The 22490-nt window shown below is 47.7% G+C and overlaps 2 protein-coding genes and 1 long non-coding RNA gene across 5 annotated transcripts in view; 1 reads left to right on the top strand and 2 right to left on the bottom strand.

Annotated features, from left to right (window-relative positions):
• LOC132591276 (uncharacterized) overlaps positions 1-22490 on the bottom strand; it is a 52285-nt gene that overhangs the window by 15932 nt on the left and 13863 nt on the right. The window contains exon 1 of one of the 2 annotated variants that reach the window (XM_088663931.1): positions 15402-15451. The exons of the other annotated variant lie outside the window; for it this stretch is intronic. The gene's annotated coding sequence lies outside the window, so the exon portion shown is untranslated. Of the gene's footprint in view, positions 1-15401; positions 15452-22490 lie in introns of those variants that run through there. 2 annotated transcript variants of the gene reach the window in all.
• Positions 5109-15476, bottom strand: LOC148687205 (uncharacterized). Of its 2 annotated transcripts, XM_088664037.1 has the most exons (3): positions 15402-15466; positions 10051-10210; positions 5109-8700 (listed from the first exon to the last, which is right to left on the bottom strand). In XM_088664037.1, exon 3 carries the CDS (start codon positions 8560-8562, stop codon positions 6964-6966), a length of 1599 nt encoding a protein of 532 aa, XP_088520163.1. In that variant the 5' UTR covers positions 8563-8700; positions 10051-10210; positions 15402-15466; the 3' UTR covers positions 5109-6963. The 2 variants fall into 2 exon arrangements, with proteins under 2 accessions (XP_088520163.1, XP_088520164.1); XM_088664038.1 differs by lacking the exon at positions 10051-10210 and having other exon boundaries at positions 15402-15476.
• On the top strand, positions 15988-21050 carry LOC148687204 (uncharacterized). Its single transcript, XR_015948567.1, has 2 exons — positions 15988-16727; positions 18730-21050. It is a non-coding gene; the product is annotated as an uncharacterized LOC148687204 (long non-coding RNA).

Below are 22490 nucleotides of genomic sequence, written 5' to 3'. Positions count from 1 at the left end.
ACAATTGGTTCCAGAAGTCTGTTCATAAACCGAAGTGTTCGTAAACCGAAGTGAACTTTCCCATTGAAAGTAATGGGAAGTTGATTAATCCGTTCTAGACGAGGAAAAACACCCCCTAGAACGGATTAACCGCTTTGCTCCGATGCCTTCGCGGAGGCCGGGGAGCGTTTCCGCGACTGTGCTGCAGCCGCGAAAGCGGTCCCCGGCCTCCGCAAAGGCATCAGAGCAAAGCCCGAGCCTCCGGAAGGCATCGGAGCCGGGACTTCGCTCCGATGCCTTTGCGGAGGCCGGGGACCGCTTTCACGGCTCCCCGGCCTCCGCAAAGGCATCGGAGCGAAGTCCCGGCTCTGATGCCTTCCGGAGGCCGGGGAGTGTTTCCGCGACTGGGCTGTGCAGCCGCGAAAGCAGTCCCCGGCTACCGGAAGCCGGGGACCGCTTTCGCAGCTGCACAGCCCAGTCGCGGAAACGCTCCCCGGCCTCTGGAAGGCATCGGAGCGAAGTCCCGGCTCCGATGCCTTCCGGAGGCTGCGGAGCCTCACGAAAGTGCTCCCCGGCCTCTGCAAAGGCATCGGAGCGAAGCCGCTCCGATGCCTTCCGGAGGCCGGGGAGCATTTCCGCGACTGGGCTGTGCAGCCGCGAAAGCGGTCCCTGGCTTCTGGTTGCCGGGGACTGCTTTCGCGGCTGCACAGCCCAGTCGTGGAAACGCTCCCCGGCCTCTGGAAGGCATCGGAGCCGGGACTTCGCTCCGATGCCTTCCGGAGGCTGGGGAGCGTCGCGAAAGTGCTCCCCGGCCTCTGCAAAGGCATCGGAGCGAAGCCGCTCCGATGCCTTCCGGAGGCCGGGGAGCATTTCCGCGACTGGGCTGTGCAGCCGCGAAAGCGGTCCCTGGCTTCCGGTAGACGGGGACTGCTTTCGCGGCTGCACAGCCCAGTCGCGGAAACGCTCCCCGGCCTCCGGAAGGCATCGGAGCCGGGACTTCACTCTGATGCCTTTGCGGAGGTCGGGGAGCCGCGAAAGCGGTCCCCGGCCTCCGCAAAGGCATCGGAGCGAAGTCCCGGCTCCAATGCCTTCCGGAGGCTGGGGCTTTGCTCCGATGCCTTTGCGGAGGCCGGGGACCGCTTTGGCGGCTGCAGCCCAGTCGCGGAAACGCTCCCCGGCCTCCGCAAAGGCATCGGAGCGAAGCCCAGCCTCCCCGAAGGTATCCGATGCTCCGATGCCTTTGGGGAGGTTTAGCCTTTGCTCCGATGCCTTCGGGGAGGCCGGGCCTTCGCTGCGGGCCTCCAGGAGGCATCGGAGCGAAGGCCCGGCCTCCCCGAAGGCATCGGACGCTCAGTAGACCTCCGGCACCTCGGTTTACTAACTTCCGGGTTAGGATAGGTCGTAAACCGAAAGTTCGTAAACCGAGGTGTTCGTAAACCGAGGTACCACTGTATTTAGAAAATCATTGTTTAATGTTTGGAATAGATATAAAGATTTGCTGGAAAGGAAAACACCAAAATGGATTTCACCTCTGGAGGCAAAGACCCATAAAAGGTTGAATATGGAAACCAGGTGGTTAAAATATTGAGATATTTTAATAGAAGGAGACCAGTTCAAGATAAAGACATATTAACAATTAAAAAATCATCTCGATGACTGGCTCCAATATCATCAAATAAATGAGTTGTTCAAACTGGACAGGAAAAATGGTTTCCAATCAGAAAAATCCAAGTTGGAAACGGAATTACTAGAACCAAAAACAAAAATTCTTTCCAGAATGTATTATTTATTGCTGGAGTGGCATACGAAAGATGAACAAAGAAAATCTGTTATGATAATAAATGTAAGAAATCAGAAGGAACCTTTTATCACATGTGGTGGACTTGCCCATTAGTTAAGGATTTCTGGGGAAAGATTTATGATGAGTTAAAGAGAGTGTTGAAAAACACTTTTATTAAGAAACCAGAATCCTTTCTTTTGGGTATGGTCGGAAAAGAAATCCCCAATAAAGATGTAATTTTTTTCCTGTATGCGACAACAGCGGCAAGAATATTACTAGCTAACAACTGGAAGACACAAGAGATACCAACTGTGGAAGAATGGCAGATGAAATTTATGGACTATATGGAACTTGCTGAGATGACCGGGAGACTACGTGACCAGGGAGAGGAATCGGTGGAAGAAGATTGGAAAAAAATTAAAATGTATTTTAAAAAATATTGTAGAATTTAAGCATGAAATAGATTTTGAAGTGTATAGAAATTGCAGGCTTTAGAATTATATTAGATAATTTGTGGTGTTTGAGGGAAGTTTAATTTAAACTGGAATGATTTAAAATTAAGATATAGAACTTGCAAAAATTGGGAATGAACCGCAGAGGGGGGGGAGCCCGAGGAAGTCCCCCTTTTAAAATGTAAAGAAAAGTATAAGATTAGAGATTTTATTTTATTTCTTTCTATGTTTTGTATGTAGATTTAGGTATGAGTTGTTGCTTTATGTGTTTATATATAAAATGAATAATAATAATAATTATTATTTTTAAAAAGGAAGGTGGGTGAAGGAAAGCCTTTGTTGGAAAACGCTCTGGCCTATCGTCAGCCCCCCTCAGATCTCTGAGCGTCTTCTCGTGAGCATAGGTCTGGAAAGGGCACCCCCTTCTTCTTCAGGGCGCTCCAGTGACATAAACCAATTTGATTTATGCACAGTGGCCTTCTGGCTTAACACAGCAAAGGAAAGAGGCATCATAGTTCTAAACTACTATTTATTTACATGGTGCTGGAGGAGACTCTTGAGAGTCCCATGGACTGCAAGATCAAACCTATCCATTCTGAAGGAAATCAGCCCCGAGTGCTCACTGGAAGGACAGATCCTGAAGCTGAGGCTCCAATACTTTGGCCACCTCATGAGAAGACTCCCTGGAAAAGACCCTGATGTTGGGAGAGATTGAGGGCACAAGGAGAAAGGGACGACAGGGGATGAGATGGTTGGACAGTGTTCTCGAAGCTACGAACATGAGTTTGACCAAACTGTGGGAGGCAGTGGAAGACAGGAGTGCCTGGCGTGCTCTGGTCCATGGGGTCACGAAGAGTCGGACACGACTATTCGACTAAACAACAAGTGTGGAGGCAGAGGACACGACAAAACTGGGCCGTGTTCAGAAAGTGGTGGTGGGGTCACCTTCAAAGGTCAGCACCACATAGAGCACAAAAACATCTTTAGACCTGGCTAATATGGCTAATTAACGCCCAGTCTCAAATCAACCATTTCGGGGCAAGGTGATTAATAAGCGGGTGGTTGCTGAACAACTCACGCCTGGAGGATGTGGACCACTTGAATCCCTTCCAATTAGGATTCAGGCCTCATCATGGGACTGAAACTGCCTTGGTCGCACTGGTTGATGATCTTCCGGCGGGCTAGGGACAAAGGTGAGAGCTGTTTCCTAGTTCTGCTGGATCTCTCAGAGGCCTTTGACACCATTGACCATAACATCCTTCTGGACCGTCTACAGGGGCTGGGAGCTAGGGTCACTGTCATACAGTGGTTCTGCTCCTTTCTCCGGGTTGGGTCCAGAAAGTGGTGTTGGGGGATGAGTGTTCAGACCCCTGGGCTCTCACTTGTGGGGTGCCACAGGGTTCTGTCCTCTCCCCCATGCTTTTTAACATCTACATGCAGCCGCTGGGAGAGATCATCAGGGGGTTTGGGCTGGGTGTTCATCAGTATGCGGACGATAGCCAGCTCTACCTCTCTTTCAAATCAGAACCAGTGAAGGCAGTGAAGGCCTTCGGTGAGTGCCTGGAGGCGGTTGGAGGATGGATGGCGGCTAACAGATTGAGGTTGAATCCTGACAAGACAGAAGTACTGTTTGTGGGGGACAGGAGGCGGGCAGGTGTGGAGAACTCCCTAGTCCTGAATGGGGTAACTGTGCCCCTGAAGGACCAGGTGCGCAGCCTGGGAGTCATTCTGGACTCACAGCTGTCCATGGAGGCACAGGTCAATTCTGTGTCCAGGGCAGCTGTCTATCAGCTCCACCTGGTACGCAGGCTGAGACCCTACCTGCCTGCAGATTGTCTCGCCAGAGTGGTGCATGCTCTGGTTATCTCACGCTTGGACTACTGCAATGCGCTCTACGTGGGGCTACCTTTGAAGGTGACCCGGAAACTACAACTAATCCAGAATGCGGCAGCTAGACTGGTGACTGGGAGCGGCCGCCGAGACCACATAACACCGGTCTTGAAAGATCTACATTGGCTCCCAATACGTTTCCGAGCACAGTTCAAAGTGTTGGTACTGACCTTTAAAGCCCTAAACGGCCTCAGTCCAGTATACCTGAAGGAGCGTCTCCACCCCCATCGTTCTGCCCAGACACTGAGGTCCAGTGCCGAGGGGCTTCTGGTGGTTCCCTCGCTGCGAGAAGCCAAGTTACAGAGAACCAGGCAGAGGGCCTTCTCGGTAGTGGCACCCGCCCTGTGGAACGCCCTTCCACCAGATGTCAAAAAGAAAAACAACTTTTAGAGGACATCTGAAAGCAGCCCTGTTCAGGGAAGTTTTAAATGTTTAAGAAATTAGTGTATTTTAATGTTTCTGTTGGAAGCCGCCAAGAGTGGCTGGGGAAACCCGGCCAGATGGGCGGGGTATAAATTAATTATTATTATTATTATTATTATTATTATTATTATTATTATTATTATACTCATCCATATTGTTTCTCCCCTGTGTCATTTTGGGGACAGCATTCTACACACACTTTGTCATGTCAACAAGATTAAATAGATGCATGTTGGGCCAAAAATTATTAATTTCACATAGAGGCTGATGGAGAGGAAGTGAGGAACCAGGAGCGAGATCTTGGGGTCATGTTAGGTAACAGGGAAGATGTTGACCCCATGTGCAGTGGCTCGGAAAAATGCGAATCCCACAACTGGGGGTGTTTAGGGAAGGGATTGGAAATACACTGTATGGATTAATTGTCCCCCTGTGTCATTTTGGGGACAGCATTCTACACATATTTGTGTCACTGTGCGCCCCCCCCCCAGCACATTGCTTTGAGATGCTCTGGTACGGCCCCTTCTTCCCTGTGCCCCCTTCCCTCCTCATGCAAGACGTGCAGCTGAGAACAGAACCTTTCCTGGTTATGCCACTAAATACCCCTTTTATTTCTCTTGTCATCAAATATATCTATACACAATATATGAATCAAAAGAATAGATGAGGGTTTCAAGATTACCTTCGACATATAAGTAGGTGCTTTCAGTCTTTCTGTGTCTTCATGGTTCCATTATTGCAATTATAACAGTGGACGTTATGCTTCTCTTCCTATAATATTAATCTAACTCTGCTACCAAAGAAATCTCAGCTCCACTTTGTGCAACTCTCTATTCCCAGATACAAACATTTCCAACTCCCTCCACCAAACACCAGAACCAGCTCACTCTCACTCCATCCTCATTCAGAAGCAACACTCCAGACTCACACACTCCCCCTCCCTATCTAACAATACATTAAATATTATATTATGCTTACTATTGTGAAATGTCCTCTTCCTTACTTTAAATACATGTCTAGACAATGTTACATACAAACAACAGAAGCTCACATACGCTGCATGCATTTAAGATTGATTTCCTGGGTTAAACTTGCTTGCTTGAAAAACCTCAGGGGCTTGAAAGAAGAATTTTAATGGACTATTGGATAAGATCTGGATTTTGTTAAATAAGAAAGCAAAGACAATAAGAGGAGGAGACTTTCTGAGTCTGAAGCATGGGAAGTCAATTTTAAATTTGTATAATTTGGCAAGAGATTTGGATTAATTGTTTAATTGCCGCTCTGGGTAATTTGTGGGGCCTGCCTGGTGTTTTTACATGAGTAGAATGTGTCCTTTTATTTAAAATGCATCTCTGGGTTATTTGTAGGGCATAGGAATTCGTTCATATTTTTATTCAAAATATAGTCTGGCCCCCCACAAGGTCTGAGGGACAGTGAACTGGCCCCCTGCTGAAAAAGTTTGCTGACCCCTGCTATAACTTGTATAGTTTGGAAATGAATTAGATATTTAAATTGGAAAATCTAATAAAATGTTTATTTAATAAAAGATTGATTTTTTGTTATTGATGTGAGAGAAATTATCAACTTGGGGAAAAACAGGTTCTACACTCTAAAAAGCACTCCATAATAACCAAAGCAGAATCCACACTCCTCCTATTTAAGCAATTTCTCTTCTTTGAGTGAATTGATGGCTTGCAGAGTTTCCACTCTTACAGCTCTTACCCCTCCGAGTCTTTTGATGGTTTGTAAGACTTCCACTTCAACAGAACCTCTGTCCACTTCCCTAGGACTTATATGGTTTCTCCCCTGTATGAGTTTGTTGATGAATTCTAAGGTTTCCACTCTGACTGAAGCTCTTTCCACACTCCATGCATTTAAATGGTTTCTCCTCAGTGTGAGTCCGTTGGTGTATTCTAACGTTTCCACTGTGACTGAAGCTCACTCCACACTCCATGCATTTAAATGGTTTCTCCCCCGTGTGAATCCCTGTGCCCCCTTCCCTCCTCATGCAAGACATGCAGCTGGGAACAGAGCCTTTCCTCGTTATGCCACTAAACAACCCCTTTATTTCTCCTGCCACCAAACATATCTATACACATATTATATTATGCTTACTATTGTGAAATGTTACATCCATTACTTTAAAAACATGTCTAGACAATGTTACATACAAACAACAAAAGCTCACATACGCTGCAAGTATTTAAGATTGATATCTGTTATTGATGTGAGAGAAATTGTCAACTCGGAGAAAAACAGGTTCTACACTCTAAAAAGCATTCCATAATAACCAAAGCAGAATCCACACTCCTCCTATTTAAACCATTTCTCTTCTTTGAGTTAATTGATGGCTTGCAGAGTTTCTACTCTTACAGCTTTTCCCCTCAGAGTCTTTTGATGGTTTGTAAGACTTCCACTTCAACAGAACCTCTGTCCACTTCCCTAGGACTTATATGGTTTCTCCCCTGTATGAGTTTGTTGATGTTCTGTAAAAACTCCACTCTGACTGAAGCTCATTCCACACTCCATGCACTGAAATGGTTTCTCCCCCGTGTGACTCCGTTGATGAATTTTAAGGATTCCACTGTGAGTGAAGCTCTTTCCACACTCCATGCATTTAAATGGTTTCTCCCCCGTGTGACCCCATTGATGAATTCTAAGGTTTCCACTCTGACTGAAGCTCTTTCCACACTCCATGCATTTAAATGGTTTCTCCCCCGTGTGACTCCGTTGATGAATTCTAAGGTTTCCACTGTGACTGAAGCTCTTTCCACACTCCATGCATTTAAATGATTTCTCCCCCGTGTGACTCCGTTGATGAATTCTAAGGTTTCCACTGTGACTGAAGCTCTTTCCACACTCCATGCATTTAAATGGTTTCTCCCCTGTGTGACTCCGTTGATGAATTCTAAGCTGTCCACTCTGACTGAAGCTCTTTCCACACTCCATGCATTTAAATGGTTTCTCCCCCGTGTGACTCCGTTGATGAATTCTAAGTTTTCCACTGTCAGAGAAGCTCTTTCCACACTCCATGCATTTAAATGGTTTCTCCCCCGTGTGACTCCGTTGATGAATTCTAAGGTGTCCACTCCAACTGAAGCTCTTTCCACACTCCATGCATTTAAATGGTTTGTCCCCCGTGTGACTCCGTTGATGAATTCTAAGGTGTCCACTCTGACTGTAGCTCTTTCCACACTCCATGCATTCAAATGGTTTCTCCCCCGTGTGACTCCGTTGATGAATTCTCAGGTGTCCACTGTGACTGAAGCTCTTTCCACACTCCATGCATTTAAATGGTTTGCCCCCCGTGTGACTCCGTTGATGAATTCTAAGGTGTCCACTCTGACTGTAGCTCTTTCCACACTCCATGCATTCAAATGGTTTCTCCCCCGTGTGACTCCGTTGATGAATTCTAAGGTTTCCACTGTGACTGAAGCTCTTTCCACACTCCATGCATTTAAATGGTTTCTCCCCCGTGTGACTCCGTTGATGAATTCTAAGGTGTCCTCTCTGACTGAAGCTCTTTCCACACTCCATGCATTTAAATGGTTTCTCCCCCGTGTGATTCCGTTGATGAATTCTAAGCTGTCCACTGTCAGTGAAGCTCTTTCCACACTCCATGCATTTAAATGGTTTCTCTCCCGTGTGACTCCGTTGATGAATTCTAAGGTGTCTACTGTGACTGAAGCTCTTTCCACACTCCATGCATTTAAATGGTTTCTCCCCCGTGTGACTCCGTTGATGAATTCTAAGGTTTCCACTCTGACTGAAGCTCTTTCCACACTCCATGCATTTAAATGGTTTCTCCCCCGTGTGACCCCGTTGATGAATTCTAAGGTGTCCACTCTGACTGAAGCTCTTTCCACACTCCATGCATTTAAATGGTTTCTCCCCCGTGTGACCCCGTTGATGAATTCTAAGGTGTCCACTCTGACTGAAGCTCTTTCCACACTCCATGCATTGAAATGGTTTTCCCCCCGTGTGACCCCATTGATGAATTCTAAGTTTTCCACTGTCAGTGAAGCTCTTTCCACCCTCCATACTTTCAAATTGTTTATCGCCTCTTTTCACACTCCATGTATGATTTTCTCGTTATTCCCATTGGACATGGCCCACCAGAATTTCTCCATTGTTTTTTTCTCGTCCAGGGGGGAGGGGAGAGAAAATCCTACTTGGTTTCTAAGAAGAGAACAAAGGAATATTACACACATCAATTAGCACTTCCTCTTATTTTAACATCTCATACATTAACTCCTGTCTTCCATATGTTCCAAATTTTTAGGAAAGGCAGATGAAATAATGTTAAATAATGGGAATACATCATCAGTCTTTCCTAACCCTTACTCAACTTTAATGAAGCAGCATTATCTTAGAATACGGTTGAACTGTGGGGTTTACTTTTTATAAAAAGTGGTTTCTCACAGGAAAAGGAGCTGCTCTAAGTCCATGAACCTGCCCACTATTCATCAGGGTCTTAAGTTCATCATGAAGTTCTTCATCGTCTGCACAATAATTCTCCACCCCTGCCAAGTGTGGGCACATTGGTCTAGATAAAAAATAAAATAAAATAGAGAAATTCCTTCCAGTAGGTCCTTAGAGACAAACTAAGTTTGTCATTGGTATGAGCTTCCATGTGCATGCACACTTCTTCAGATACACTGAAACAGAAGTCACCAGACCCTTATATATAGTGGGAGGGTGGGGAATGGTATTACTCAGATGGGTGGTGGGAATGGGTGATTGGCTGATAGGTGTGGTAACCCTGTTGACGACCACAGATTGGTCTGCCTTATACGTGGTGTTTACCTCTATGGATGTTGGGGATCTGACACTAAGTAAAAGCGAAACAAAAGAAGTGGCATGGTCAGATCACTTCCTGGTGCAACTGGACTTCTTCGCGACCCTTGCCCTCTGCTGGGAGGTGGGACCGATTTGGATGGTACGCCCCCGCTGCTTAATGGATCCAATTGGTTTCCAGAGAGTGGTAGGGGATGTTTTATCCCGTGCTGATGGCCTTTCAGCTGATTCCCTGGTGGCCCGCTGGAATGTGGAGTTAACCAGGGCTATTGACTGACTGGCTCCGAAACAGCCTCTCTGATTGCATGGAGCCCGGACAGCCCCGTGGTTTTCCCCGGAGCTGAGGGCGATGAAACAGTCGCTGAGACGGCTAGAGCACTGTGGCAGAAAACTCGTTCTGAATTAGACCGGACACGGGCTAGAGCTCAACTTCGAGCCTACCAAGTGGCAATGGCGACGGCGAAGAGGACCTTCCTCACCGTTTCCATTGCATCTGCAGAAAACAGCAGCAGGAGACTCTTCCAGGTGGTTCATAATCTATCAGAGCCACCTTCATCATCGGGGCCTGGTAAGGACCCCAAAATCTCCTGCAATGCTTTTGCAAAGTTTTTTTGCAGATAAAGTCGCTCAGATTCGGAAGGAGGTAGAGTCCACCGTGGGAGCAGCACCGGGGCGGGAGAGTGCTAGATCCCTGTCTAGTAATGTTTCATGGGATCAATTCCAATCTGTTACCTCCGAAAATGTGGACAGGCTGTTTGGACGAGTGAAACTGACCACCTGTCTCCTTGATCCTTGCCCATCCTGGCTACTAACAGGGAGCCGGGAAGGGCTGGGCGATGTGCTCCTCAGGGTGGTGAATGCTTCCCTCTGTGAGGCGGTCATTAAACCGCTTCTGAAAAAATAATATAATAATAATTTATTATTTATACCCCGCTGTGGCAATTTGCCACCTAGACAAGACCCAGCATGTAAGGGGTTAAGCTAGGGACAGTTTAGAAAACTCAGGGGCGGGCTCAGCCCAGGGATAAAAAACCCCTCCCGAGTGGCAGTTTAGTCAGTTGAAGTGGAGTTGGAGTTGAAGTCGGTTAGAGTCAGGAGTTCGTGGAGATAGTCAGTTAGTGAGGAGTGAGCTAGTGCAGTCAGAGTTGGTTAGTTAGCAAAAGTCAGAGAGAGATAGGTGGATGAGTGGTGGGAAGGAATAGACAGCCAGGATAGTAGTGTGATATAATAATCATTGTGTTGTATGACTTAGAAGGTATAGGCCGGTATAGGCAACGTTTCAAGTTTATGTACGTTTTCTCAATCCAGTAACCGCACGCATATGTACCAATCAATAAACTAAACTTATAGTTTTAAAATCACATCCTGGTCTGTGTCCTTTGAGAAGGAAATAGCAAGTATCCAGCTGGCAGTCTGAGAGGAGCTGCAGCCTGGGATACGTGTCATTGGTGCAGCACCAATCGATCTTGAAACCATGCAGTGGTGCTGTACAGGCCAGGCAGGGCCATGACACCCACCCATCTGGCTGGGTTTCCCCAGCCACTCTGGGCGGCTTCCAACAGAAACATTAAAATACACTAATTTCTTAAAGATTAAAAGCTTCCCTAAACAGGGCTGCCTTCAGATGTCCTCTAAAAGTTGTTTTTCTTTTTGACATCTGGTGGAAGGGCGTTCCACAGGGCGGGTGCCACTACCGAGAAGGCCCTCTGCCTGGTTCCCTGTAACTTGGCTTCTCGCAGCGAGGGAACCACCAGAAGGCCCTCGGCACTGGACCTCAGTGTCTGGGCAGAGCGATAGAGGTGGAGACGCTCCTTCAGGTATACTGGACCGAGGCCATTTAGGACTTTAAAGGTCAGCACCAACACTTTCAATTGTGCTCGGAAACGTACTGGGAGCCAATGCAGGTCCTTCAAGACCGGTGTTATGTGCTCTTGGCGGGTGCTCCCAGTTACCAGTCTAGCTACCGCATTCTGGATTAATTGTAGTTTCCGGGTCACCTTCAAAGGTCAGCACCACATAGAGCACAAAAACATCTTTAGACCTGGCTAATATGGCTAATTAACGCCCAGTCTCAAATCAACCATTTCTGGGCAAGGTGATTAATAAGCGGGTGGTTGCTGAACAACTCACGCCTGGAGGATGTGGACCACTTGAATCCCTTCCAATTAGGATTCAGGCCTCATCATGGGACTGAAACTGCCTTGGTCGCACTGGTTGATGATCTCCGGCGGGCTAGGGACAAAGGTGAGAGCTGTTTCCTAGTTCTGCTGGATCTCTCAGAGGCCTTTGACACCATTGACCATAACATCCTTCTGGACCGTCTACAGGGGCTGGGAGCTAGGGTCACTGTCATACAGTGGTTCTGCTCCTTTCTCCGGGTCGGGTCCAGAAAGTGGTGTTGGGGGATGAGTGTTCAGACCCCTGGGCTCTCACTTGTGGGGTGCCTCAGGGTTCTGTCCTCTCCCCCATGCTTTTTAACATCTACATGAAGCTGCTGGGAGAGATCATCAGGGGGTTTGGGCTGGGTGTTCATCAATATGCGGACGATAGCCAGCTCTACCTCTCTTTTAAATCAGAACCAGTGAGGGCGGTGAAGGTCCTGTGTGAGTGCCTGAAGGCGCTTGGAAGATGGATGGGGGCTAACAGATTGAGGTTGAATCCTGACAAGACAGAAGTACTGTTTCTGGGGGACAGGGGGCGGGCGGGTGTGGGGGACTCACTGGTCCTGAATGGGATAACTGTGCCCCTGAGGGACCATGTGTGCAGCCTGGGAGTCATTTTGGACTCACAGCTGTCCATGGAGGCACAGGTTAATTCTGTGTCCAGGGTGACTGTCTACTAGCTCCATCTGGTGCACAGGCTGAGCCCTTACCTGCCCGCGGACTGTCTCACCAGAGTGGTGCATGCTCTGGTTATCTCCCGCAATGCGCTCTATGTGGGGCTACCTTTGAAGGTGACCCAGAAACCGCAACTAATCCAGAATGCGGTAGCTAGACTGGTAACTGGGAGCACCCGCCAAGACCACATAACACCCTTCTTGAAAGACCTGCACTGGCTCCCAGTACGTTTCCGAGCACAATTGAAAGTGTTGGTGCTGACCTTTAAAGCTGAGATAAACAACTACCTGACATTTAGAAAATACCTAAAGGCAGCCCTGTTTAGGGAAATTTTAAAATCTGTGATATTTTAATGTATTTTAATGTGTGCTGGAAGCTGCCCAGAGGGGGAGGGGAGACCCGGCCAGATGGGCGGGGTATAAATAATAAATTGAAATTGAAATCAGGGCTGGCCAAATGGCACTCAGCTCAGTCCCCTCCTTGCCCCTCTCCGCATCTGCTGTCTGAGGGGGCTGCCCTTAGTCTCCCTCACAGTGGAGCAGGCCCTGAGAACAGCCTTCCTCTGCAGGAAACACAAGAAAGAATACCTTGGAGTGTCACCGTGGAACATAACAACAAGAACAACAACAAAGATATCCCAACAATTCAAGAATGGCATGCTAAATTAGTAGAATTTATAAACTTAGCTAAGATGATTGTAACTACAGTGGAACCTCTACTCACGAATTTAATCCGTTCCGAATGCACATTCGTAAGTAGAAACGTTCGTAAGTCGAAACGATGTTTCCCATGGGAATGCATTGGGAATGGATTAATTCGTTCCGGAGCCTAGGAAAAAGACCCTTTAAAAGAGACTTTAAAGACAACATTACCTTTCAGTGCAGGGAGGCGGGTGGCGGCGAGGCGGCAGGTTAGTGGTGGCGGCGGGGGCCTGATCCGGCCGTAGGCCGAGTGGGGGAGGCGGCGATCTGGTGGGAGGCCAGCTAGTGGCGGTGGTGGGGCTCAATCCAGCCGTAGGCCGAGCGCCAGGAGGCTGCTAGTGGCGGGACCAGATCCGGCCGTAGGCTGAGCGCCGTAGGCGGCGGGATGCCACTAGCAGCGGAGGCGGGGCCCGATCCGGCCGTGGGCCGAGCGCCAGGAGGCTGCTAGTGGCAGTGGCGGGGCCGGATCCAGCCGTAGGCTGAGCGCCGTAGGCGGCGGGATGCCGCTAGCAGCGGAGGCAGGGCCCAATCCGGCCATGGGCCAAGCTGCGAAGGTAGCAGGAGGCGGGGCCTGATCTGGCCATAGGCTGAGCGCCGGAGGTGGCGGGAGGCCGCTAGCAGCGGCGCCCGATATGGCCGTGGGCCGTGCGCCCGAGGCGGCGGGGCCCGATACGACCGTGGGCTGAGCACCCGAGGCGGTGGGAGGCTGCTAGTGGCGGCGGCGGGGGCCCAATCCAGCCTTCGGATGTCAAAAAAATTCGTAAGCGGGCCCCAATTTGTATCGTTCGTAAGTAGAATTTTTTGTAAGTAGGGTTATTCGTTAGTCGAGGTACCACTGTATAAGAAATGTTCCCAAACAGAAAATTAAAAGAGAGTGCAAATATGTGGAGGATTATCTGAACAAAGAAGGTATCAAAACAAAATTGGTGATTTGCTTAAATTGAGATACGCATAGGACGAAGTATCCAAAAGATGAATCAAGTAAAAACATCGTTGGTGGGTGTTTTTTGTATGAATAGATTAGGAAAGCAAATTAATAGAAATTAATAGAGGAAGTGATATACAAACAATCGGAAGTAGTTTTAATATTTAATGTTTCCTTTCCTTTTCTTCTTTTTGTCTTTTGTTGAGTGATGGATTTTTGTTCTATTTTTCTTTTTAGTCTATGATTTTAAAATTTTAAAGAATTTAAATAAAGCTTATTTTATTTAAACAACAACAACAACTGGTTGTAAGTCACTTTGGGTTGCCCTGGGCAAGAGAAAGCAACGAATATATTAAATAAATAAATAAAACAAATTTTCTTGAGTAATGAATTTTTCTTCTTTTATTTTTATTTTTTGTCTATGACTGTAATAAAATAAAAATGTGTAGTAATAATTACACAGGCGGGGGTGGGGAAGGAACCCCGCCCATTTCCATAACAATCTTCCCAATCCCTTAAATCCCACAGATTTAAGAGTTCTGAAACAGTAGGAATAATGGAAACCTGGTGGAATGGAGAGAAAGAGTTGGACACAAGTAGGAACCCTTTAGATGCTTCTCCACATAAATCTATGAGAAACTTAGTTGGTCTCTAAGGTGCTACTGGAAGGATTTTTTTTAATTTTTTTTTGTCTGCGTCTGACCAACACGGCTACCTACCTGTAACAGAAGACTGTAGTTGACAAGACAGAAGCCTCAAAGGCAGAAATAATAAAGTGGGCTTCCTCCCTTTCCTCTTTCTCCCAATGGTTAGACTCACTATAAGAGCCCCCAGCGCCCCATTCAGGAGCTGACCTGGGACTTATGGCAGGGCAAGGACTGAGCTTCAAGGGAGGAGAGGGTGGGTGGATCAGGCCTCCTGTTCAGGGATCTCTCCCTGGTCGACTTGAAATCATGGCAGATTTCTGGGCAGGAGGGAGAAGTCAAGGCAGGCAGCCCCCAAGTCTCTCTCTCTTTCTCCAAGATGGCTTCGATCCCTCTCCCAGGGATGCTTCCCTCCCTCCCTCCGCCCCCTAACTTCCTCTGCCCTCCTCCCTCCGCCCCTGAGGGCCTCCTTTGCCCAGAGGCCACCCCATGTCTGGTACTGGTAACCCTTCGGCCTGCCTGCCAAATCTCTCCCAAGCGCCCCCACCTCTCCATCCGGAGGGGCCTCGCAAGAAGAGCAGGGAGGGGGGGAAAGGAGGGAGACGGGGGGGTCTCCATCCAGGCCTCTCTCGCCTCCTTTAACCCTTCCATGGACTCCCCATCTCTAGACAAAAGGGACCCACCAAGCCGCGTCTTGTCACCCAGTGGGGGTCAAAAGCGCCCCAGGGATTTCTGCCAGGGGGAACCCGGAATTCGCAGAGGGGCGCGGAATTGAGGCCTCGGTTCAAGTCTCAGCCCTTCCACAGAAGGGAGGGGGAGGGGGAGTGCTCGCATACTTTCCTTTTATCCCTCCCCTTCACCCTCAATCCTGCCCTCCCTTCCCAGCTGCCCTACAGAACAGGGGGAGGAACAGTGCATCCTTCTTCCCCTCCTCACAACGCCAAACCTCCCCCCAATATAAAGATATAGTTTGCACCTCTTTTTCCTCCTCCTCTGCAGAGCTGCTCCTCTTCCGGGAATGTGGATGGCGGCCCCTCCCCCTCCAACCTCGGCACCCCCTCCCCCCTCTCATCCTTCCTGCCTCTCTAGGAAGCGGAGCTCACTGACCCTTGGGGAGGAATGAGTGACGCCTCCCACTCAGAACACACAAATTCTCCTCCTTCCAAACAAGCTCTGAATATCCTGTTTCTTTCCAGAGAAGGTCCCAGGTTCGATCCCCGGAGGCGGAAGGGAAGGAGACTTCCCCCCCCAAAAAAACCTCCGAAAAAGTCCTCCGGGGCACAGCTTCCACTCCCCCTTTACCTCTCTTAATCCCTTGCCGAGAGGGGGGGGGGGTCCGTTCATTTTCACACCCATTTCACAACGCGGGGGGAAGCAGGGCCGTGGCGCGCCTTTCGTATCTTTAAGTGGGGGAGAGAAAGAGAGGGAATCCATGGAAGGGTTAAAGGATAGAGACCCCCCCCTCCCTGTGCTTGGGAGAGACCCGGGGGCTGCGGGAGGAGGTTGGGGGGCTGATGGAGGAGGAGGAAGCAACGTGGGGGGAGGGAAGCCCAGCAGGACATTGGCAGCGGGGAGGCAGAGAGTCGTGGCCTTTTAGAGAGTCATCTCCATCCTGGGCGCTGGCGGGGGAATGTGCGGAGGGGCTGCCTTGGGGCATCACAAGGTGGGTGCAGCCCACCCCCGGTGCCATGATGAGGGGGGTGACAAAATGCTGGCTGAACTCATGGCACTGTCTCTGAATTTGCACTTGAGGGGAAGAGAGTGATTGCCTCCCCTCGCTTGGCTCGGCCAGGAACCCAGCGGAGTTGCTTCGCATCCCCTTCCCACCTCTGTTGCCAGGAACTGAAGCCCAAACTTTCTTACCTTCAAGTGGATTTGTCACTGTGGATTGTGAACACACCATGGTTGGAGTGGTTGAAAGAAGACTGAGTTTGTTTTCAAAGTATTCTTATAGATAAATTGAAATTTTAAAGTTTAGAACGGGCTAGAGAAGCTGAAGTATTGATAAGGACTGGATATGCCTGTGTCTTTTGGAAAGGAGAAAGTTTTGAAAGGACAAAGATCGCTGGGAAGGTGGTTCCAGGATCCGGGCAGAATCTGGCAGCATCAGAGAGCCCCCACGCCACCTTCCTAAAGTTGGAAGCCGAGTGTCTTATAAAAATGCTTGGAGAGATAAACTGAAACTATAAAGTTTGGAAAGTTAATTGGAAATTTGCATAGATGTAATGGGTAACCGAGCTGGAGGGAAAGTACAGGAAGTGGTGTTTCTTGGGAAAGAAAGTGGCCTGGACAAAGTGATAAGGTACTGTTGTAAAACTGTTTTGAGAACCAGAGAAGGCAGAGTGAATTATGTTAATCTCACTTGGTCCTGTGTATTTTGAGTAGTTCAAAACATGGCAAGGGACAAGGTTTGCTTGGAATTGAGGGGACTTTTCTCTGTGTGGAAAGAAGAATTGATTAAAGAGATGGAGGAAATTTGGGATAATTTAGCAGACAAGATTGGAGCCCAAATGGATGAAAATATTGAAATGGTGTCAGAATTGACTACTAAGATAGAGCCATTTGGTAACAGAATGTCTTGAAGCAAGGAAGGGAGGAAAAATGAGGAAAAATGGATGAGACTAATATGAAAAAAAATTCAGGAGACATGTAGGGTAGATATGAATGGTAGGGGTGGGAAGGTGCAAGCAGCAGGACACTGGGTCCCAGAGCACGACATGGCCAGCACTCTCCAAAGTCATATATATGTGCAAAATAATATTAATAAATCTATACATTAGCAAGTTTAGACAATACACTTGCAATCTGTAGAGATATGGGTAAAATTAAGGAAATAACAATGGATGAAGTATGAATCATGGATATGCAGAAAAAAATGTGTATATGGAACCAGAAGAGGGAAAGGAGGGAAGTCTTGAGGTTTAAAGAACCTCAAAGATGAGGTTTTGAAGTGTTATTGCTGTATGGGGACTGGGGTGGTGGTGGAGGAATTTAATATTTTTATTCTTTTTTATCGGTGGCTAATTGTGGAAATTAATGGTGAAAAAACAATAGGGGAGCTCCAGCAGCTGACCCCAGATGCTGGCACTGGATCTGGGCTGGATGTGGGAAGGACCTTTGTTAAGGTTGAACAAAGGCTGCTGCGGGGATAAAATGAACTTTATGCAAGGCAGTAACCTCAGCTCACTGTTTCTGCTGATGAAGCACCTACCAGTAGTGACTGCTAGCATGGCAGGGCTTCTGGGGCAGCCTGTGTCTTGCAAGGAGGATCCCAGCTCCAACACCCGACACCTCCAGTTGAATGCATGAGGTGGCAGAGGAGGGGAAGCCTCTTTGGATCGACCCAAACCACAGGATTCAAGTTACTTACAAGAAAGGCAACTCCGACTAAATGTCAGGAAGAACTTTGTGGCAGTTAAGAGCATTTGACAGTGGAACGGTCTCCCTCAGGAGGGGGTGGCCTCGCCTTCCTTGGAGGCTTTTAAGCAGAGGTTGGAGAGCCAAAATCTGTCTTAGATGTTTGAGTTGAGATTCCTGCATTGCAGGGGGTTAGACTAGATGACCCTTGGGTGTAGCATCCAGCTCTACAATTCTATGGCCGTTTTCTACAGATCCTTCGGTAGGAAGCTGCCTGTTACGGAGTCCATGTAGCCCAGTACTGTCTACACTGACCAGCAGCATTGTCTCTCTAGGTTCTCTCTCAGCCCTGCCTAGACATGTCGGTGGGTGTCATGGACTGGCTGGACTCAGAGGACTGGTGGGAGGCCCCAAGGGAAGAAGGCTCAGAGCCCAGGGAAGGGTAGCAGATGATGAATGGTCAGAGGGAGAAGAGGGAGCAGACGGGGAGGAGGAAATGTCAGAAGCTGGAGAGGTAACAGGCCTTAGTGAGCTGGGAGAGTCTGTGGCAGAGAACAGTCCAGAATCAGATCTACCGGGAAGAGTTGCTGTGCTCACTTGGCTTGGCCTCCTGAGCTGTTTCTTTCTTTGAAAGAGTTCACTTTCCTGATGCCATGTGAGTTATTACGGACCTGCTCCTGGCACACACACCCAACCAACTTTGTAAAGTATCTTTCAAATTTTCATAACTTTTTAATTTCAAACCTTTCTCTTCTTCTATTAACAAATCTCTATACGTTGGCCAGTTTCCTTTTATATTAAATGTTTTTATTGCTATTGCCTCAACTGAGACAACCACCAGGGTATTTTTAGGTTCTAAGAAATCTTTGTATTTATTCCAGACCTTTATCAGTGCTTTCCTTATTATATGATTATGAAACCCTTTATGTTCTTTATCTTCCTCATAGCATGAATACGGATTTCTTCTCTTTCTAATTGAGTTATGACTGAGCTGTTTCTGGCACACACACCCAGACAGACTGTGGGAATTGAACCCAGGACCATCTGCATGCAAAGGAGCTGCTCTGCCGCTGTCAACTTGTCAATCACTGCTGTGCACAGAGTGGGCAAACACTTCTCTCGTCTGGCTACGGAATACGCCTGGTCAGTTCAGGGTTTTGTATTCTGCAGCCGTCATCACCTTCCCTGCTAAGGCCTTTCTAGGGGAAAAGAGCAACCCAAATACCATACAGACATCAGAAGAGCCTGCTGCTGGATCAGGCCAGTGGCCCATCTAGTCCAGCATCCTGTTCTCACAGTGACCAACCAGATGCCCCTTTTGGGAAACCTGCAAGCAGGATCCAAGCACAGGAGCAGCCTTTTCCCTTCCTGCAGTTCCCAGCAACTGGCATTCAGAAGCATCACTGCCTCGGACCGTGGAGACAGAGCAGAGCCATCCCCTCCATGAAGGTGTCTCGTCTTCCCCTCCATGAATGTGTCTCGTCTTCCCCTCCATGAAGGTGTCTCGTCTTCCCCTCCATGAAGGTGTCTCGTCTTCCCCTCCATGAAGGTGTCTCATCATCTTGTGAAGCCATGCGGATCAGGGCCCATAGACCCTAGAATTGTGGGGCTGAAGGGACCCCAAGGACCTTCTAGCCCACATCTCCCCCTGAAATGGAAGAAGGCAGCACACACATTGACTGGTTCCATGGACGGAGTCCAGCTGGAGGAGGTGCTGGGTTTTATTCTAGCTCCACCAACTCTGGGAGTTGATTTGATTTCAAAATTTGAAGAGGAAAAAGTTAGGAAAAAAGGGTTTTAAGTGCTTATGCTCACAGAAAATAAACCAGAAAATAACACTTGTAACTTGCTATGAAGCTCAACATCAAAAAAAAACAAAACAAAAACAAGATCATGGCTACTGCCAAAAAGAAGGGGAAGAAATGGAGGCAGTGAGAGATTTTACTTTCTTGGGCTCCTTGATCACTGCAGATGGTGACAGCAGTCACAAAATTAAAAGACCCCTGCTTCTTGGGAGAAAAGCAATGACAAACCTAGACAGCATCTTAAAAAGCAGAGACATCACCTTGCCAACAAAGGTCCGTATAGTTAAAGCTATGGTTTTCCCAGGAGTGATGTATGGAAGTGAGAGCTGGACCATAAAGAAGGCTGATCGCTGAAGAATGGATGCTTTTGAATTATGGTGCTGGAGGAGACTCTTGAGAGTCCCATGGACTGCAAGAAGATCAAACCTCTCCATTCTGAAGGAAATCAGCCCTGAGTGCTCTCACTGGAAGGACAGATCCTGAAGCTGAGGCTCCAATACTTTGGCCACCTCATGAGAAGAGAAGACTCCCTGGAAAAGACTCTGATGTTGGGAAAGATTGAGGGCACTAGGAGAAGGGGACGACAGAGGACGAGATGGTTGGACAGTGTTCTCGAAGCTACGAACATGAGTTTGACCAAACTGCGGGAGGCAGTGGAAGACAGGAGTGCCTGGCGTGCTCTGGTCCATGGGGTCATGAAGAGTCAGACACGACTAAACGACTAAACAACAACAAACACTTGTAACTTATTTTTCCTTCTTTTAATAATTTCAATGTGTGGGGGGAGGGGTGACCAAAAAAAAGCACCGGGTACCACCTGACCTTCCCACGCCACTCCTTAAAGCAGCCCCCCCCCGCCTGTGCGAAGCGGATGTGAAGGACCTGCCTTTTGCCTCTTGCACCTTCATCTGTTGGGGACATCACTATATTTACGCTGTCTGAGCTTGGAAGAGAGCAGAGGGAATTGCCGCAGATCCTTTGCATCCTGGTCATCATCTGTTTGATTTACTTGTATCTGGACGTCGCTACAGAACTCTATACGCAAAAACGGCTAGGCACAGGAAACTAAGACAGTAAGAGCTGTTCGGCAGTGGAATTTGCTGCCAAGGAGTGTGGTGAAGTCTCCTTCTTTGGGGGTCTTTAAGCAGAGGCTTGACAGGCATATGTCAAGAATGCTTTGATGGTGTTTCCTGCTTGGCAGGGGGTTGGACTGGATGGCCCTTGTGGTCTCTTCCAACTCTATGATTCTATGATTCTAGGAACAGTTTTTCCCCTTTTGCCATCAAATTGTTAAATTCGTAGTTGTGTAGCAGAAGGGGAGGCCAGTTATTTGGGGGGGGGGTTTCCTTTGTTGTGCTATTGTATTGTGAGTGTTTGTATAAGGTACATTTACATTGCAATGTAGCCGAAGCAAAATTCCAAGTATGTTTGGTACTTGGGCAATAAAACTATTCTTATTCCTATTCCTGTTCTCATCCTGAGGTAAAGTTCTCAAACCGAGGTACAAATTCCAGATTAGCGGAGTTTGTAACCTGAAGTGTTTGTAACCCGAGGTGTTTATAACCAGAGGTACCACTGTACATAACTTTTGGAAGACCTCTGAAGGCATTTTTTGTGTTTGACATTTTCTTATATTTTATATTATGCTGGAAGTAATATATGGGTGACGCTGGAAGATGAGCCCCTCAGGTCGGAAGGCGTCCAACATGCTACTGAGGAAGAGCGGAGGACAAGGACAAGTAGATTCAGAGCTGATGAAGCGGCTGGGCCAAAGCCGAAAGGACGCTCAGTTGCGGATATGCCTGGAAGCGAAAGGAAAGTCCGATGCTGTAAAGAAAAATATTGCATAGGAACCTGGAATGTAAGAACCATGAGTGGAGGTAAGCTGGATGTGGTCAAAAATGAGATGACAAGAATAAATATCGACATCCTGGGCATCAGTGAACTAAAATGGAAGGGAATGGGCGAATTCAGTTCGGGTGACTATCATATCTACTACTGTGGGCAAGAATCCTGTAGCAGAAATGGAGTGGCCCTCATAGTCAACAAAAGAGTGGCAAAAGCTGTAATGGGATGCAATCTCAGAAATGACAGAATGATCTCGATACGAATCCAAGGCAGACCTTTTAACATCACAGTAATCCAAGTTTATGCACCAACTACCGGTGCTGAAGAAAGTGAAATTGACCAATTCTATGAAGACCTACAACACCTTCTAGAAATGACACCAAAGAAGGATGTTCTTCTCATTACAGGGGACTGGAATGCTAAAGTAGGGAATCAAGAGATAAAAGGAACAACTGGCAAGTTTGGCCTTGGAGTTCAAAATGAAGCAGGGCAAAGGCTAATAGAGTTCTGTCAAGAGAACAAGCTGGTCATCACAAACACTCTATTCCAACAACACAAGAGACGACTCTACACATGGATATCACCAAATGGACAGCATCGAAATCAGATTGATTATATTCTCTGCAGCCAAAGATGGAGAAGCTCTATACAGTCAGCAAAAACAAGACCTGGAGCTGACTGTAACTCAGATCATCAGCTTCTTATAGCAAAATTCCAGCTTAAACTGAAGAAAGTAGGAAAAACCACTGGGCCAGTAAGATACAATCTGAATCAAATCCCTTATGAATACACAGTGGAAGTGAGGAACAGGTTTAAGGATTTAGATTTGGTGGACAGAGTGCCTGAAGAACTATGGATGGAGGCTCGTAACATTATACAGGAGGCAGCAATGAAAACCATCCCAAGGAAAAGGAAATGCAAGAAAGCAAAATGGCTGTCCAACGAGGCCTTACAAATAGCGGAGGAGAGGAGGCAAGCAAAATGCAAGGGAGATAGGGAAAGATACAGGAAACTGAATGCAGATTTCCAAAAAACAGCAAGGAGAGACAAGAGGG

The sequence above is a fragment of the Zootoca vivipara genome, chromosome 2, assembly GCF_965207765.1.
Source record: "Zootoca vivipara chromosome 2, rZooViv2.hap1.1, whole genome shotgun sequence".
In the NCBI taxonomy this organism is placed as follows: Eukaryota; Metazoa; Chordata; class Lepidosauria; order Squamata; family Lacertidae; genus Zootoca; species Zootoca vivipara.
The sequence above is the reverse complement of the archived record's forward strand: the minus strand, read 5'-3'. Positions and strand labels throughout refer to the sequence as shown.